We start from the raw sequence: 18734 nt of genomic DNA, 5'->3' as shown, positions 1-18734 counted from the left end.
GTCACTTTAGTTCCGGGTGTTTAAACCTTGGCACTACTGACACTACAGCCCCCACTCCTGCCCCCAACTTGCGGGTCGTAGTGGGGGGCTGTTTAGCAGCATCTCTGGCCTCTACTCACTAGATGCCAGCAGCACAGCCAACCCCACCCAAAAACGTGACAACCAAACATGTCTGCAGACATTGTGTTGGGGGCGGAACTGAAAGCCACTGGTTGGCAGCAGGTTGAAAACCAGTGCTCTAGATAAAACTCAGGCAGTATCTGCTCTGAAGAGATAAGACTCTTCAGAAACCTTTTCCAAAAGAAAAGAAAGTGAAAAGTGAAAGTGAAGTTGCTCAGTCATGTCCGACTCTTTGTGACCCCATGGACTGTAGCCTACGAGGTTCCTCCATCCATGGAATTTTCCAGGCAAGAGTACTGGAGTGGGGTGCCATTTCCTTCTCCAGGGGATCTTCCCAACCCAGGGATTGAACCCAGGTCTCCCTTATTGCAAGCAGACGCTTTGACCATCTGAGCCACCAGGGAAGCTCTTCCAAAAGAAAGGGCCGTTCTTTTGTTCTTCCCTGGAAGCACCTGAAATGTGGTACCAGAGAAAGATGTTTTATACCAATGAATTAGTAAAGACGACCATGTGTTAGTCAGTTTCAGCAGTGGAATATTTTAATTACAGTCACGATTTACAATGTGAGATATTTCAGAATGGATTCTGGAGGGGAATTCCTTGGCAATCCAGGGGTTAGGACTCTGTGCTTTCACTGCTGGGGGGGGTAGGGGTGGGGGGTGGGGGGGGGTGGGGGTGGGTTTTGCCATGAGGCGAAACCAGAAAAGAAAAATAGATTCTGCATTTGGAAGCAGGAAAGGCAAGCTTCCTAGGTTGGCTCCCTGTGTGAACCTTAGGATGGCCTCCCATTCATGCCCAGTTGGCTTCCCTGGGAGTCCTCCTCTGCAATCTTGCCCTCAATGCCAGCAAGAGGAGATTTCTGTTTCCTCTTGGAAACTAAGCCACTGGTCAAACTAATTAATGAGATGAAATAATCTTCTCATGACCTCATAACTGGATATTTTCTTTCATAAGGAGGGGGATGAAAGGGGAATTTTACTTAAAAAAATTAAAACCCACAATTAATATTCTCCCATTAATAATTATATTAGTTAAATATAAAGGCCACATTTTACCACCAACTGATAAAGTACAAACATATATCTGCCACAAGAACAAACCCAAAACTTGATGTGCTGTGCTGCGCTTAGCCATTCAGTCATATCCGACTCTCTGCGACCCACCAGGCTCCTCTGTCCACGGGGATTCTCCAGGCAGGAATACTGGAGTGGGGTTGCCATGCCCTCCTCCAGGAGGATCTTCTCAACTTAGGGATCCAACCCAGGTCTCCCGCATCGCAGGCAGATTCTTTACCAGTTGAGCTACCAGGGAAGCCCCACACATGATCAAGTCTGATATGCATAATGGCTTGATATACATTAATTACTACATTAAAAGCAGTTTTACTTTTTAAAACTTTATTGATTTACCACTTGATTAAAGCATGGGATATTTATTTTAACAGTTTTATACATAATATTTTTACATAGAAAACTTTACATAGCATTTCGTATTATATAATTCTGCTTATTCTTTCAAAAATGTGTACATCCATTGGGCAAGGAATGCTTTTCATTAAATTACCAATATTAAATGCACTTAATCATCGTGTATAGGTTAAACAAAAGTAGCTATTAACTAATTTTTAGGCATTTTTAAGGAGGTAAAACATACATTTGCACATAAAGAAATATTTGATGCAAATATGCAAGATAAAATTTTTTAAAAATCAGAATACTGAGAAAAACTACACTTTTGATGAGTGTCTTTTTTTGAGAGCACAGACTTTCACGTAGAGTCATTCTTTTAAATACTCAGCTTTGGTTTCTTTGTTTCCCAAATTACAAAGCTGCGGATCGCAAACTCCAGGACTTTGCATGAGTTTGAACTATGCCTACTTTTAACACAAGTATTAGAACAGAATTCAGAAAATGCAGTTGAGAACCCAGTTTCTATTTAAACCAATATCCATTCGCATCATAACAACAAACATCTGAATGCGATGGTCATACTAGCATTTATCAGCAGGTTCCTGTAATAACTACTCAGTGTATAGCCATAATCACAAAAGAATGATGAGAAATTTTAGTGTTTTTTTTTTTTGCATTTTGTACAAAAGTCACCTCTCAGAGGAAATGTTGTTTCCAGATATTATTAAACAATTCCCACTATGTATGTTCTTTGGTTATACATGAGGAGTGACAGGAAAAAGGTGTATTTGACTAAAGATGCGTTATTAGAAATAAAATTTCCCATCCACTGTTTGTTGTTAAGATGCCAAAGCTGGTGATCTCCCTAAAGGACAATGAAGAAAAACAAAATTGCTCAAAGCAGCAGTATTGTAACAAACAGAAGCTTCTCTAGAGACCCAGCACAAATAATCAACACTTAAAGCAACTGAGAAAGAAAGAAGGCCTTGGAAACGCGCTGCTCTCCTCCATACCCTTGTGAGTGAACGGCCGCTGGCCCAGGGCTGCGGGGTCACCCCCTTCCTGGCTGTCTGCAGGGTGGCATGCACCACGTTCGCCATGAGCTGGGATAGATTTATTCACAAAAGAGAATTTAGGCTGAATGGCTTATTACTGGAGGTAAGGGATTTTCATCTGTATGTCACGGTCCACTGACAAGAAAAATAATCACCCTAAATGGTTTGACATCCAGTTTTTAAAAGGTCCATGCTGGTACAATTCAAATGCCTCACTCAGAAAATTGAATCTCTTAAAAAATGCAGCTGAAAAGAAATTCAAACCTGAATGTTTCGGCAAGGACAAAACGCACTTATACATTTCCTACGTTGTGAGCAGAGGGAGAAATGAAAGAGAAGGCAGGAATACATGGGCAGAGTCTTGCCATCCCATCCAGTGAGGAAAATGTCCCATGAGACCCTCAGAGGGGAAGCGAAGATCTCCACGCAGGGACACGGCTGGACAGAAAATGTACGAGTGGACCTGCGTGCACCCCACTTACACCCTCAGCGAGGGCGTCGACGGGGACGGCCGACTTGCTGAGGCTGTGACGAACTACAGAGCCAGCGAGGGAGTCCGTGCGTGGCTCCCACGCTGCAGGGTGAGGATGTGACGGAGCTCAGGACCAGGACGTCGTCTATGCTAACGTTTCCCACTCACAGTGAAAAACACTCTCCCCCTGCCCCTTCCTGTTAAGTGTCGGAGCCCCTCTTCTCTCATGGACGTAAACAACGTAAAAACCTAAACATCTCTTTTTTTCTTTGGTAGAGAAATTAAAACACTTTTGGGGGCGGAAAAAAAAAGTAAGTACTGCTGGCCAAAACCAAACATTTCTCAAGGCTGGTAGAACACACACACACAAAAATGTGAGAAATCGGTCTCTTAGTAAACAAAAGCACCAGAAATCTTTCTCTATAAAGAAAAACTATCTGATTTTTTTTTTTAGATTAGGTTCCCAACTGACTAACTTCTAAGGCACCAGAGTTGACCTCAACACAACCCAGTTTATAGGACTACAGGGCGTAGGTAGCCGTCTGCATGTTTTAACACCTCTGTAACGGTTCTAATGCTGAGGGCTGCTCTTGGCGAGCAGAAAGTGAGGGCAGAGATGAAGCCTGTGTTCTTTCTCACCGACCTGAGTCAAGCCAGCTCCCGGACAGACTGCTTGCAGGCCTTGGGCTGTACGCGCAGACTGCCTACTCCACAAGCTGCACCACAACTCAGTTCCGTGGCTGCGAAGAGTGTTGTACCATCACTAACATTGTAAGGACACCAGAACCTAACCCTTCCAGAGAGCTCAGCTCCTCGGCTCTAATTAACGGAAGCACTGAACATCGGCCACCTCTTGCCAAGGCCACGGTCAGCTGTGCTGGCCTTACAATGGCACGTGTCTGCTTGGGTTCAACCCACAACACGTGGCTGTGGAGGCTCACCGGAGCCCCCTCCTCACACAGAGTGCCCAGCACCCTCCCCCATCTCTCTCGCTTTTGAGGGCTGGCCAATGCTGGGGACTGTGCCAAGCAGAGATACTAACTGTTGGTATGCTCACTATTCTGAGGTAAAAATAAAAGGTTTACTCAAATATAAATTAACTCTCTTAAATTACTACTTCATTTTTGTTACTACTCCATATATTAGATGGACAATGTATTCTGGAAATTTTAATACCCCCTCCACAAATACTTCAAGGAAGACTAGCCATCTTCATTCAATTGTTTCCTTTTTCCTATAGGCTTTTCCTCCCCCTGTTACTAAAATAGGGAGAGCCAGAAGCACTATGTTTGCTTTTTAAACCTTGCAAGCTCTTAATTCTAACTTTATTACTAAGCTCTGCTTTCAGTCAAATCCTCAGTAATATCTTTTTTAAAAAAAAATGCTTTAAAAATCACCCAGACATTAACAAAACAGGGGGGAAAAAGAACAAAGAACACTTTTTCCCCTGTACCTTTCCCCAGACTAACATAACTACAGTTGACTCACAACTGACAAAAACACTCAAACTTCTCTAGCACACTCAAACAAAAAAAACCCAGCGTATTTTAAGTGGCACTTAGCCGTTACAAGAAATTTTATTAATGTACTCTCTAGTAATCACGAACCTATACAGCTATGTTCAGTATTTTCAAGGAGAGTGACTTCCTCTGACGGGAGTGAATAGCCAGTTGTGGGACTCTGTGTGACAGTGACGGCGAGTGCAATGACAGGTGACACGCAGTTCGATGGGTAATGAGGAAAGACTGACGGAAATGAGACAGACTCCCCACCTACTGTGTCAACTGGGTACGCAGCAGTTTAAAGAACACCGCAATGCCCGAGTCCCGGGACTCTGATGGAACCATCCTTACCCAGGCCTCTCTAGCTTCAGGATGTCAACTTTCTGTGGTCTGACCCTTCTCGAGATGTGCGAGGCAGGGGCATCATGGGGACAGTTCCGCAGAGATACAGTGGTGCCCGCAGGGGCCAGGGCTACCAGACTGGCGACAGGCTCCCTGGGACTTGTGATGGCTCTTCTGGAATCCATATCTTATACACAACGCCTATCCTCAAGAAGAACTTCCGCAGAACGGCTCGGAGCTCAGGAATCAGGTCAAACTGCATAATTTCACACAGGTAGGGGTAGTACATGGAAGCATGTGCTTTAAACTTGAGGTGGGAGAGAAGGAGAGAGAGAAAATTAGATGTGGAACTATTTTTCTGACCCTGGTTTTCTGAAAGTATCCATCTCACCCTGGAACTTCTTGCAAATAATACTGGCACTTTTCTCCTCTCTGTTGGAAAATAGGTGCAAAAAATTGCCAATTAAAACTTCTTTTAGTTATATTTAATGCCAAAAACAAACTGGGAACAGCCTTACTACCAAAGTCAGTTTTCATTTCAGTAAATCAAGATTCCAGTTCTAATCCAGGCTTTCACAACCTCAACCCTCTTTTCCAACAAAGCCACAGTGAAAATCAGGTAGTTGTTTAACAGCAACCTGCCTTTCTCCACTGGGATTCTTTGAGAGAAAAAGCCCAGTAACCTCAGACACCCATTGTTCATAATGAATGTTCTCGCCAATGCTCTAAGAATGGTGCTGGTTATGTAACCATCCTTGGGAGAATGGGGAGAGTACTTACTTCAAAGTCTCAGTATAAAGCCAACCCAAACCCAATTCTGGTGAAGACATTACTTGTTTATACCTTTTCGTCATTTATTTTGAGCGTTTTTGTTAGAAGTAACAATAGGAGGCTTGTCCAGGCTTCCCGATGGCTTTCAGAATTCACTGTGATGAAGTAGGCCAGGGCCTCGGAGCACACACTAGAAGAAGCAGTGGAGGGGTGCATGTCAGACAGAAGAGGAAGGTCACACATTTCACTGGAGTGGAGAACTCTTTCATTTTTTTTTCTAGATTTTTTATTCTGTATTGGAGTATAAGTGATTAATAATACTGTGGTATTAACAGTTTCGGGTGGACAGCAAAGGGACTCAGCCATATATATATATATATGTATCCATTCTCCCCCAAAGTCCCCTCCCATCCAGGCTGCTGCATAACACTGAGCAGAGGTCCCTGTGCTCTCCAGCAGGTCCTTGCTGGTTATCCATTTTAAACACAGCAGAGTGTCCATGTCAATCCCCAACTCCCTAATGATCCCTCTGCCCCATCCTCCCCATCGGCAACCACAAAGAGAACTCTCTAATCTTGCAGTGAGTTTCTAATGAGCACCTGCTCTGGCTGTGCCATCCTGAGCAAATCCCTGAGCTTCAGTTTGCTCAGCTATGAAAATGGGAATAAACAACTGTGCCAAACTTGAGGGGCTGCTGCGGGATGAAACCGAACAAGGACATTCAACGTAAGGCCAGTGCAGGCCGGGCCGGTGGCGGGGGCTTGGCCAGGCAGGGTTTGCGACATGCCCAGCATGAGAGCCTGTTACCCACAGTTAACCACGGACCCCCACTCTCTTCTCACACAACACACCACAGCTAGTTTTTAAAATAGGCTGGGTTAGAAACTTAACACTTATGTATGTCCTCCAGAGAAACTGTATGAGACTATGTAGGTAGCTCTCTTTTGGACTTAATGTTAAGTTGAAAGGAGCTGCTGCTGTCCCCTTTAATTAATGAATTCATTTTTCAGTTTATGACTTGTCATATATTCTTTGTAAGATGACTGAAAAAGGAAAAAAAAAGTCACTGAAGAGAAAAAATTCCCACAACCCCATCACTCTAAGGAACGTGTGTGCGTGCTATGTCACTTCAGTCTCGTCCAGCTCTCTGCGACCCCATTGACTGCAGCCGGCCAGGCTCCTCTGTCTGTGGGATTCTCCAGGCAGGAACGCTGGAGTGGGTGGCCATGCCCTCCTCCAGGGGATCTTCCCAACCAGGGATGGAACCTGTGTCTCCTGAATTACAGGTGGATTCTTTACCGCTGAGTCACCGGGAAGCCCACTCTAAGGGACACATGACATTATTCTGGCATATTTACTTCCAGCTATTTTTTGGTGACTTTTAAAAAGCAATGCTGAAATATTACAAGTATATGTGGTTTTACTTCCTGCTTTTTTGTGGTGAAACTTGTGTTTTGAGCATGTTTCCACATCAAAGAAAATTTTATTTTTTTTAATTATTTTAACTTTTTGGCCATACTGTGTGGCATACAGGATCTTAGTTTCCTGACCAGGGAGCAAATCTGCGCCCTTTGCATTGGAAGCTTGGGGTTATCTGCGCTGGACTGCCATTGAAGTCCCAGAAAATCACTATTATTTTTTTTCCAGAAAATTATTTTTTAAACACTTCATTTACAAAATTTCATTTATTTATTTTCTGGCTGTGCCATGTGGCTTGTGAGATCTCGGCTCCCTGACCAAGGATTGAACCCAGGCCATGGTAGTGAAAGCCTGCAATCCTAACCACTATGCAACCAGGGACTTCCACCAAACTTCATTTTTAAAGGCTGCCTAATATTGTATCATAGGATATACCGTAATGTATATCCTATTGTATACTCTGATACACAGCTGAGCTGTTTTAAATTTTTTCTCTTTATATCTGCAATGAACGTTCTGTGTGAGAATCGTGATTCCCTAACAGTGGAATTACTGAGTCAAAGAGAGATGGAGTTCTTTAAGGCTCTTGAGATACATGTATACATATATATACACAGATATATGTAAAATGCCCCGTGACTTCTAGGAAGACCCGTGGTGCAAGAAGAGCATGTGTCTTGTCACATGGTTGTCAGCACTCCACGTTAATGTCTTCAAATCTTAAAGGAGTGAAAAGAGGCACAGACACGGCATCTTGCTCACAGTTGCCCAAGAAACCGGGTGGCAAAGATCGACTTCTCTGCAGAGGGCTCTCTCCATGGCACCCACTGCCTGCCCACTGCTGCATTTCTGCACAGAGTGAGTGCATCCTGGGGCCCACGTAATTCTTGCATGCTTCTCTTGGGAAGCAGGAATGGTGGGATATTAGAGCTGACAGTGCTCTAGAGGGGACCTAGCCAGGACTAGGGCCTGATGACTCTGAGCTCAGGGCACTTTCCCCTGCTGAGGTTTCTGTGCTTTAAGAAATGATACATGGAAGAAGCGAGGCCCTGTCCTCTTTAGGGCATTAAGAAAACTGGAATATAAGAGTCACCCAACAGACAGAAAAAACAAAAAGGACAACAGTTTCTCAGGCAGTCAACATAGAGGTATTTTTCTCCTACTCTTTTCAAATCACATTACTGTTGTAAAGCATCTGGTGTATTACAGATAAGAAATCTAATCAGAAATAATTTCTTCTTACCTTAAAAGTCGCTGCTGAATTTCTTCCCAGGAATCCCTGCGGTTCTCATCGACATACATTCGAAACAGGATCCTCAAACAACAGGCCAGGCTGCTGGTTTCTTGCTTTAGAAGATTTGGTTTAGACTTGCCCTTAAAACCTAGGGATCAGATAGTCACATAAGTTGTGCACACTCCTAGGGTAATGCTGAGAAATCATGTGGGAACCTAACGTAGTTACTTTAGGAAATATCGAACCATCTCACATTAAAAAAAATAAAATTATTATATATTTGGCTGCACAGGATCCTAGTTGCAGCATGTGGAATCTAGTTCCCTGACCAGGGAACCCAGGCCCCCTGCACTGGGAGCACGGAGTCTTAGCCACTGGACCACCAGGGAAGTCTTGATCTCAGTTTTGACACGGCTCAATTGTGATACTGGACAAAGGCAGCCCTGACGTTGCACCCTCCGTATAGGACATACTTTGCTCTCTGACACACCCTGAACTGTTCTCCATTCAGACTCTGCTCGCTGGGGGCTGAAGCCATTCATTTCATCTTCTCAAGTGTTATGGCTCTTTAAAGTTCTAGCATGTTTCTTGAGTTGCTAGGTTTTTTTTTTCCCCCACAAAGCATATATAAGAACACATTTTCTTAAACAAAGCAATACCAATCAGCCACTGGGATGTGTAAACCACTCTAATAAGCAAAATCTTATTATTGGCAAAGACCTAAAACACCTAGAAAGTTTAAACCTAAAGAGAAAAATGACATTTTAAAATTATGGGCTAAAACAGGCATCTGGGGAAAAAATGGTAATAATAAAAGAATTATATATAAAGTATCACTTTCATACAAAGTTCACAAAATGAGACTCCTACTGTCTTCACCCCTATACAAACATACGTGTGTCTCTACACACGCACATCACTCATGTCCAGGACTTTGTATTTACATATGGAGGTGGGAGAGAAAAACCCCTAAAAGCCCCAGAAAATGTACCAGTGCGTCTGTTTCTCCTAGACTTCCACAGTTTTTATACCATCATATTTAACTTTACAATTTTAATCTAATGTAAAATTTCTTGACTTGCTAGATTAAACTCTAAACTAATTTGTTTTTCCATCAAATACTGAGAATCTCCTGTGTGCCAGGCCATAATCCTGGTACTGGGATGAAATTTCCCTTCTTTCTCCCTCAAGCGTGAAAACACCTGTTAAGTTATTCCAGCTGTGTGTACCATACCAGGGACTTTCCAAAGGCTTTAACGGTTTACGACGGTGACCAGGGCAACCAGCTGCCCCATATGTGTAGTCTGCCTTACCTGCTCGCCACAGGACAGTCCGCTGCTCATAATTGGAGTTGAAGGCCTTTGAGAATGAATGGGACTCCTGCAAGCAGTCCAGGAGCTTGAAGAGGTGCTGCGAAGACATGTACTTGTACATGCCCTGGTCCTCCGTCTCGATGTGGATATCTGTGTCCAGCGTGTCTTGCTGGAGAGGGGAGGATAACAGAGCTGAGTAAAGGAGACAGACTGGCTCTGGACACGCTGGTGTCAGAGCTCTCCAGGGTCCTCCTCTCTACGAGGCACACTGCCTTCCTCAGCAGCCTCGCCGCTCTTCCATTCAGACTCTGGCCCCTGGCTGGCGAGAGGACACGCTGCGCTCCTGCATGACGGCAGGCTCTGCGGCCAAAGTTTCAGCCGTGTCAGTACTGCCTTCACTGCATCAACAGGAGGGTGTGTTTCTCCAGCTATTACAGATTTCATTACACGACTGCACTGTCCGCTTATTTTATAAAGAAAGTGGAAAACGAGAAAATCAATCTGTAGTACCTGTGACAGAAGCTGTGAGGCTCAAAGCATAGTGAAAGAAATTCTCAGCCAAAGCCCACATGGCATCTCATCTCAAGCCTCATCACATGATCAATGAACTTCAGCAGGTTTGACAATTGTGTTTAAACGTGGAGGGAAAAACCATAAAAACAGGTATGAAATGCTAGAAATTTTTATTCAACATGTTGCCTGAAATGTGGGACATAATTAGGGATTTTGTATTTGCTTAGCCCTCAAGGAAAATGGACCACATCCCTCCCTACAAGCCAGAGGTTACAAAAGGGCAGAGTTCGCAATACTCCTGAAATAGGTCTATAAATTCAGTGTAATCTCCATCAAAATTCTAGCTGACATCTTTGCAGTAACTGACAAGCTGATCCTAAAATTCATAGGTAAATGTAAGTGACACAGAACAGCCAAAACAGTCTTGGGGGGAAAAAAAAAGCAGCACAAAGCTGGAAGACTCATACTTCCCTATTTTAAAAAAACCTATTAAAAAAAAAAAACTACACTAATCAGACAGTGTGATTCTAGCATAAAGACAGACATACAGCTAAATGGAAAATAACTGAGAATCCAGAAATAAATCCTCAAACTTATGATCAAGAGATTTCTAGCATGGATGTCAGAATAATTCAACGGGGAAAAAACAGTCTTTATATCGAATGGTACTGGGATAACTGAGTATTTACATGCAAAAGAATGAAGGTAGACTCCCTATCTCCCATCATATACAAAAATAAACTAAAAAAAAAAAAGGATCAAAGACCTAAATATAAGAGCTAAAGCTGTAACATGCTTAAAAGAAAATGTAGGCCTAAATCTCTGTGACCTTGAATTAGGGCAATGCTTTTAGAAATAACTTTAAAAGTAACTGGAGAAAAAACAGTAACATGACTTTTATCAAAATTAAAAACTTTTGTTCTTCAAAAGACACCATCAAGAAATTGAAAAGATAATGCACGAAATGGTACAGATCATATATCCGTGTGCTAAGAGACTAGTATCTAGGAAATACAAAAGCTCTCTCAGTGATAAAAAGATAAATAATCCAACGAAAAGGACTTGAATAGGTGTTTCTCCAAATATGAGAATAAATCCACTATGAGCTACTACCTCACACACATGAGGATGCCTAAAATAATTTAAATAAAACCAGCCAACACAGTGATAACCACTGGTGAGGAGGTGAAGACACCGGAACCTTCACACACTGTTGGTGGGAATGGAAAATAGTCTGGCTGTTTTGGAAAACAGTCTGGCAATTCCTCAAAAAGGCAAACACAAAGCTACCATATGACCCAGCAATTCTACTCCTAGGTTTATACTCCACACATTTAAAAACGTATGTGCACATTAAAATCTGTACAAAAATGTTCACAGCAGGATTATCTGTAACAGCCAGACGGTGGACACAACCCAAATGTCCATCAACTGATGAACAGATGCACAAAACGAGGCCTGGGCACAAAAGGGGATGTTATTCAGCCCAGGTGAGAAGAGTGGAGTGGGGTACACGCCCTGGCACGGCCAAACCCAGAGACAGAAGATAGATCACCAGTTGCCAAGGGCTGGGGCAAGAAGGGAATGGGGAGTGATATTGATGGTCAGGGTGTTCCCTTTTGCAGTGATTAAAATGTTCTAGAATTAGTGGGGAAGTTTGCATAGCTTTGTGAATATACTAAAACCACTGAACTATACACTTAAATAATATAAACAAAACCCAAAAAAGGACAGCCCTTGTGCTGCATCTACCTCACAGGTATGATTACAGTATTTAACAAACAAGAGGTTTCCATTGTTCAGGGGGGTGGCCTGCTGCACAGCTTCTGAGATCTCAGTTCCCTGACCAGGGATGGAGCCTGCACCCTCAGGGTGAAAGCGCCAAGTCCTAACCACTGGACCGCCAGGAACCTCCCCTGAAATCTTGATTTCCAACTCTGCTTGAAAAACTGGAAGACTATCACAGCTTCACCAGCCTGGCAGCAACCAGCCCTGCAGCAAGGAGGTGGCAGGGCTCAGTGGCCTCCCACTGTGCCCGCTGGCCTGCTGCCCCTGCTCACAGCATCGCCCAGGCCATGAGGCACGCAGGTCTGCAACCTGTGGTGGAAGGTTCTCGTCCCACTTTTGGACACTGAGTTCTGTTTCCAAGCACACTGTATATATAAAAGGTTGCATATACAAAACAAAAAGGTATTCTTTCTGAAGGAAAAACTGGGACCTCTAGCCACATAACTTTTCCTTCTCAGTTAGTTATGGGTTAACTGTGGATCAATGATAAGGAGCAATCCCTATGATTAATAACACATATTTTTTGAAGCACCAAGGCAAGGAGTGGAATCTCAGCAGTGGAATGCTGGTAAACTGGCTCCCTGGGAAAGGCTGATTTTTAGTGCTTGGTGATTTCTGTGGGGTAAACACTCCCATTACGGCCAATAGTAAGTGACCAGTACCCTTGTCACTGAACACAGGGCTGGGGGCAGTGAGCGTGAGGGGCTCTCACGGCCAACCCAAGGTGGCTCCAGCACATCACCGCACCCGGGTAACCTCCCCACCAGCAAGGATGCTCTTCTCCAGGCCTGCCCTCACCTGGGCGGCAACCATGTGCTCTGCGTCCTCCTTCTTGCTCGTCGCAGGGTAGAACACGATGTTGTCAATGGTCTGGATCAATTCCAACTGGACCACACACTTGATGAGGAGGCTGGCAAACAGTTTCTGATCTATATTAGATGATAAAGATTAACCCTAATAATGATTCAGCCAGTACTGAGTTCACTGAGCTCTTCCTCTGTGCCAGCACAGATCTTGATGCTGCGGCATAACAACTAAGAAGCTGGACAAAAATCCCTGGCCCCCACATGGCAGAGAAGGACAGTAAACAAGCTATTTAAGCATAAGATATAGGATGTCACACAACGAGGACACAAGGTGGGGGTTGGGAGGTGGAAGGGGGGCTGTCATGGTGGGGCTACGAGCTGGCCAGAAAAGGTTCTCTCTGAAAATGTGCTTTCTGAGCAAACACCTGAAGAGGTGAAGGGTGTCAGTGACGCGGGTCCCTGTTCTCCAGCACATTTCTCTGCTGCCCAAAGGGTCGCTTCTACAGACTGGCTCTGGGCTGTGCTCTGTCCACAAGAGGCTACAGGTTCCTGGTGGTAGCTGGCCCTGCCCAAGGGCTAAATCTCAGCCGTGAGGGTCGGAGAAAGGGGCGCAGCTCACATAAACTCTTGGCTCCTGGATCACTAGATGGAGCAGTCACTGCCCACATTTTCCGCTTCCGTATCCTTCAGAAGCTCTCCTGCCTGTTTCAGTGGCTAAAATAATTCTCTGTGGAGAATTTTCCCTGCTTAGGTTATTGATGTGGTTTCTGCCTACGGACTAGACTCCAACTAATGTCTCATTTTCTTAATCCCTGGGTTCTGGGACAGTCCATGGCTGATTTGACTCCAGTCCAAGCAGAGCTTCCTTTCCAACTTACTGTTAAAGAACCAGAGTGCTGAAAGTATTAGATAAACGTTAACAGGGAGTTGGGTCATCTTCAAGCTTTTGAAAATAGCTATGAAATTGTACATATAAAAATTCTCCACACAGAATGAGTTTTAAGTGGAAATTGCAACAGATGTACACTTAACTTATACTTGTTCAATGACACCACCACCCTGGACCCAAAATAAAAAGAAAGTAAACAATGCAAGTGTGTAAAGGGTTGCGCCTGCTGCTCTACGCACTGAGCTCATCCCTGAAAAGGAGGTGGTGGAGACGGAAAACTGGGAGAAACAAAGTTCTGTTCCCTAGAGAAATGGCAGGGTCTCAAGTCCCAGGCATCTCTCAGAATCTAAGTATCTTGCTGCACCCAGTGGTTCCACTGAAAGAAACATCCACTGGTTCCTCTATCTGGGGCTGATGAGGACTCAGCTCATCCTTTGCCTGGACCCTGGAGACACCCTGGCCATGCCACAGACATGGAGGAGCGGCCTGCAGTCTCCAAGGTGGCGCCTCTTGAATGAATTCTGAGGGTGGTTATTTTCTAGCCTTCAAAAGATAATGGTGACCATACAGGGCGTTGTCTAATGCGCTGCCTCAGAAGTTCATGCCAATGTGGACACCTACAGACTGGTGTGTTGAGAAGAGGGTGAAACCACTATGAAGAAAAATATCAACCACAACTTTAAAAAACACCAGAAATGGTTCAATTTCTCAGTCAAAAGTGTCTGAATCTTGACTCTACCACGTATTAGCAAGTCATGTCATCTGAGACCTAATTCATTCAAATGTAAAATGGTACCCCCTCAAATGGCAAAAATAAGATCACGGCAAGGATAAGGACTATACACACATGGGACACACAGTGCCTGGCTCACAGCAACTGGAAAACCTATTTGTTAAAATGATAGACAGGAAAACACGCCATAAGCAACATTAATGGATAAATCAGTAAAAGTAATTTGAAACTTATATTCAGCAAAGGGATCTCTAACACATAGAGTCCCCTCAAATCAATAAAAAGATCAACAATCAGTACAAAATGAGCCAAGATTACGAACAGATAGCTCACAGAAAACAGAAATGGTTCTTAAACACAGGAAAAACTGCTCAGTTTCACTCATAATTAAAAAACTGCATATTAAGACTACTCAAAAGATACCAAGTATCACCCAGGTGTTTTCAAAGATCATGTTAACAGGTGTAACCTTAATAGGCAGCAACCTGGAATTATCTATCAAAATAGCAAAGGCACTTCTCTTTTAACCTAGCAATTCTGTTTCTGGGGATTTACTGTACAGATAAACTCACAAATAACACATGTATTATGTGATTCAATGCAGTGTTGTTTATAACAGAAAAAGACTAGGAATAACATAAATATCCACTGGCAGGAACCCAATTAAGGAAATAACACCACAGCTACAGTGTGGGACAACATACAGCAGCATTAAAGAGCGTGAGAGCACCTCAGGTACTGACTTTGAATGATCTCTAAGGTACATCAGAGATAAAGAACAATGAACGGCATTCTCTAATGTCTATAAAAGGGGTGGGAGAGAATCCATATATAAGTATAAACACGCATTATATGCTTGTGTAGTTGGATAGGCATTTGCTTACACACGAGTCTCTAGGAAGGACTATTAGCAACTGGTAACACCGGCTGCCACAGGGGAGGGGAGCTGCAGACTGCGGCCCAGGGGTGGAAGGAAGGCTCATAGCCTCTTTACCTCTCTGCACCTGCCGGATATTTGAATCACGTACATGTGTTACCTACTTAAAATAACAAACAAATAAAAACAAAAACAGTAAGAAAAGGGGTCTTACTTGCATATGGTCTGGCTTTCCAGCCGTCGTCGGTCGGGTTAGAGAGTTGGCTCTGACCCCTCTCAGAGGCATTTTTATCAATGCTGCTTAAAGACTGGCGGTCCAGATCCACATCCTGGAAGTTAACCAGAGAGAAACACAATGCTCACTCCTCCATTCACAATGCAGGACCTGCGCAGAGATGTGCCTGGTTTTAACACTGGGGCCCAACTTGAATGTGTAAGTGTCCTGCTGAGCTTGAAGTACAGTGTAGCACTTTTCAGAGGCTGCATGGGAGAGATTATGAATTTCAACAATTTCTTTCTCCCATTAAAATTTCACATCTTCTGATTCCAACTTAGGTGGCATTTCTCTACACACTATGATTTCATGAAGAGTGTGACAATTTTTAACGATATCAAGTTCAAAAACAAATGAGTATGGTAGGAGGTTTTTTTAAAGCTGACAGCAGAAAGTTAAACAGAAAATGTTTACATACTGTGCTTTATTTTTAAATCGCTATATCCCAAAAGCCTTTCAAAATCTAATGCCTTTATAGTTACTTGGAAATAGAAACTAGACAGTAAGACTAAAGGTTTACCCTATAAATCACAGTATTTTAAAGGGATACTTGAATTAAAACTTCTTTATGGGGTTTTACACAAAAAATAAAAACTATTTCACTGGTGAAGAGAAAAGCATTCTTTTTAAGATTTCTTTTTTTGGATATGGACCATTTTTAAGTCTCTTATTAAATTTGTTATAATATTGCTTCCTGCTCTGGTTCTTTTTCTGGCCATGAGGCATGTGAGATCTTGGTTTTCGGGCCAGGGACTGAACCTACACCCCCTGCATTGGAAGACAGTCTTAAACCATTGGACCACCATGAAGCAATATTTACAACAGTGAAAGGCCAGAACTGACAGTTCAACAAGAGAAAATCCATTAAATAAATTATAATAATGTACAGCCAGGGAAGAGGCTGTCCTCGAAGACTATTTAAGAATACGGGAAAATGTCCAAAATGGTATTAATACATTAGGTATGAAGTGAGCCTCAACTGCAAATGTGGGTTGCATGTGCTCAGTTACAGAAACGAAAGCTAGAAGTGCTTTTAGCTTTTATTGAGTGAAGTGACTTATTTTCTTAATACTTCTTTTCACTTTCAAAAGACCACATTAATGAATAAATATAGTGTTTAGCTCCTATAAGGCTTCCCTGGTAGCTTGGATGGTAAAGAATCTGCCTGCAATGCAGAAGACCCAAGTTCAATCCCTGGGTCAGGAAGATCTCCTGGAGAAGGAAATGGCAACCCACACCAGTATTCTTGCCTGGAAAATTCCACAGACAGAGAAGCCTGGCAGGCTACAGTTCATGAGATCGCAAAGAGCTGGACCCAACTGAGGGACGAACACTTTCGCTTTTAGCTCTTATAACCTTCTTTACTCACTTCCCATCAGAAAAGCCTAAAGTCCTTAACTTTTTACTATGATATGTGATCAGAGAAAAGACAACTGAAAAAACAAAAATCCTACCAAATGTTTTTCTGCTGGATCGTCCTCCATTCCTACAGGTCTCCATGTCAGCAGACTTTAAGGAACGCAAGAGAAGGAAAATAATCAATATGAAGCGCAGCCTGGAGCTTTAAAACAACTACTGAACACAGAAGTAAACAGCAGTAATCACACTGACACTTACACGTGGGGGATGGTTGTTTTGAAGATATCCAGCATACAATTGCACGTTTTGTCCCAGACGTCAGGACTGAATTTCTCTCCATTGGATATTACTAAGTTTTCTAAGCAATTTGTACCTGATCGAGCCAACTGCTCGTTATCTGCAAAATAAAACATCTATCATTAAACTTCAAATGCTGTTCTGATTCCAGCCTGATCACTGATGCTGCATATTGTGATGTGGGGAGACAATGCAACTGGTAGGCTAGTAGGCCTCTAATTAATGAAGCACTGCTAGGGATGGTATTAAAGTTTTTAGCGTTTAAGTAGGCTATAAAGAGGTAAAATTATTTTTTAAACTTTATTGTTAGGAATGGAAGAAGGTCAACATTTTGGTACTTGTATGAGAAATGATTTATAAACTGACTCGGAGGAGAAATTGTTTTTATGTTCTAATTTAATTAAAAAATACTCATTTTCACCAATTATAAATGCACTCTTCAGCCTTCACGCTTCTATATGTTGAAAAAATTAATCTCTCACTAAAGACTATGTCAAGAAAAATAAAGCCTAGCTACATGAAAAGTACCTTGTTTTACACACCACTGCAACTGTGCAAATACATCAGAAAGAAGAACTTCATTCAAAGCTTCATAAAACTGGGTAAACACATCACAAATAGCATAAAGTGCATGATTGCAAGTTGTTGTCATCCACTCGGATTTCTGGAAAAAAAAATTAAAAGATAATGTTTAAAAGCCACTCTCCTTGTGGTGAGATGGGAATTCTCACATATCACTGGCAAAATATTCTGAAACAAAATTTGGCAATAGAGATCAACTGTCTTAAACATGTCCACATCCACTCATGCAGTAACACTACTGCCAGGAATGAACCCTGAAGAAATAAAGATCTGTGGCTGAAGGTTTATGAATAAAGATGTTTACCACACGGGTATTTATCTACTGTAAACACAGACATAAATTAATGCTTGGTAATGTGGCAGTTAAGTTGGGAACATCCATATGACAGAATTTAAACAGTCATTCAAGTGATACTTTTGGGAACTCCCTGGAGGTCCAGTGGTTACAACTCTGTGCTTTCACTGCTGGGGCCCAATTCAGTCCCTGATCAGGGAACCGAAATCCTGCAAGCTGTGTGGCACAGCCAAAACAGAAAACAACCCCCCCCGCCCAATGATACATTAAAAAATTTTAGTTATGTCCAATACACCTTACACAAAAATGTAAATATTAAAAATGATGTTGGATAGACAGGTTTTTCCAAAGATATACAAATGGCCAACAGATACACGACAAGGCGCTCAAAATCACTCATCATCAGAGAAATGCAAATCAAAATCACAATGAGATAACACCTCGGGCCTATGAGAATGGCCATCATCAAAAAGCCAAGAGATAATACATGCTTGAGAGGATGAGAAGAGGAGGGAACCCTTGGGCGCTGTTGATGGAAATATACGTTGGTGCAGCTGCTATAGAAAACAATATGGAGGTTCCTCAAAAAATTGAACTACCATATGATTCAACAAATCCTACACCTAAAGGAAATGAGAACACGATGCTGAAGAAACATATGCAACCTCACGTTCTCCCAACCGT

At 42.8% G+C, this 18734-nt stretch overlaps 1 protein-coding gene across 3 annotated transcripts in view; it reads right to left on the bottom strand.

The window, feature by feature from the left end:
* Positions 1-1500: 1500 nt before the first annotated feature.
* The window catches only part of ARFGEF2 (ARF guanine nucleotide exchange factor 2), an 83624-nt gene continuing 66390 nt past the window's right edge, over positions 1501-18734 (bottom strand). For all 3 annotated transcript variants that reach the window (XM_069548770.1, XM_069548771.1, XM_069548772.1), the window contains 9 exons: positions 17702-17837; positions 17135-17273; positions 16972-17026; positions 15458-15572; positions 12737-12867; positions 9638-9806; positions 8334-8472; positions 5744-5861; positions 1501-5207 (listed from right to left, as the gene is read on the bottom strand). In XM_069548770.1, coding sequence (XP_069404871.1) covers positions 5031-5207; positions 5744-5861; positions 8334-8472; positions 9638-9806; positions 12737-12867; positions 15458-15572; positions 16972-17026; positions 17135-17273; positions 17702-17837 — 1179 coding nt within the window. In that variant the 3' untranslated portion in view covers positions 1501-5030. The remainder of the gene's footprint in view (positions 5208-5743; positions 5862-8333; positions 8473-9637; positions 9807-12736; positions 12868-15457; positions 15573-16971; positions 17027-17134; positions 17274-17701; positions 17838-18734) is intronic.

Source organism: Ovis canadensis, chromosome 13 (assembly GCF_042477335.2).
Source record: "Ovis canadensis isolate MfBH-ARS-UI-01 breed Bighorn chromosome 13, ARS-UI_OviCan_v2, whole genome shotgun sequence".
Classification (NCBI taxonomy): domain Eukaryota; kingdom Metazoa; phylum Chordata; class Mammalia; order Artiodactyla; family Bovidae; genus Ovis; species Ovis canadensis.
Note: the sequence above shows the minus strand (reverse complement) of the source record. Positions and strands in the feature narration are given on the sequence as shown.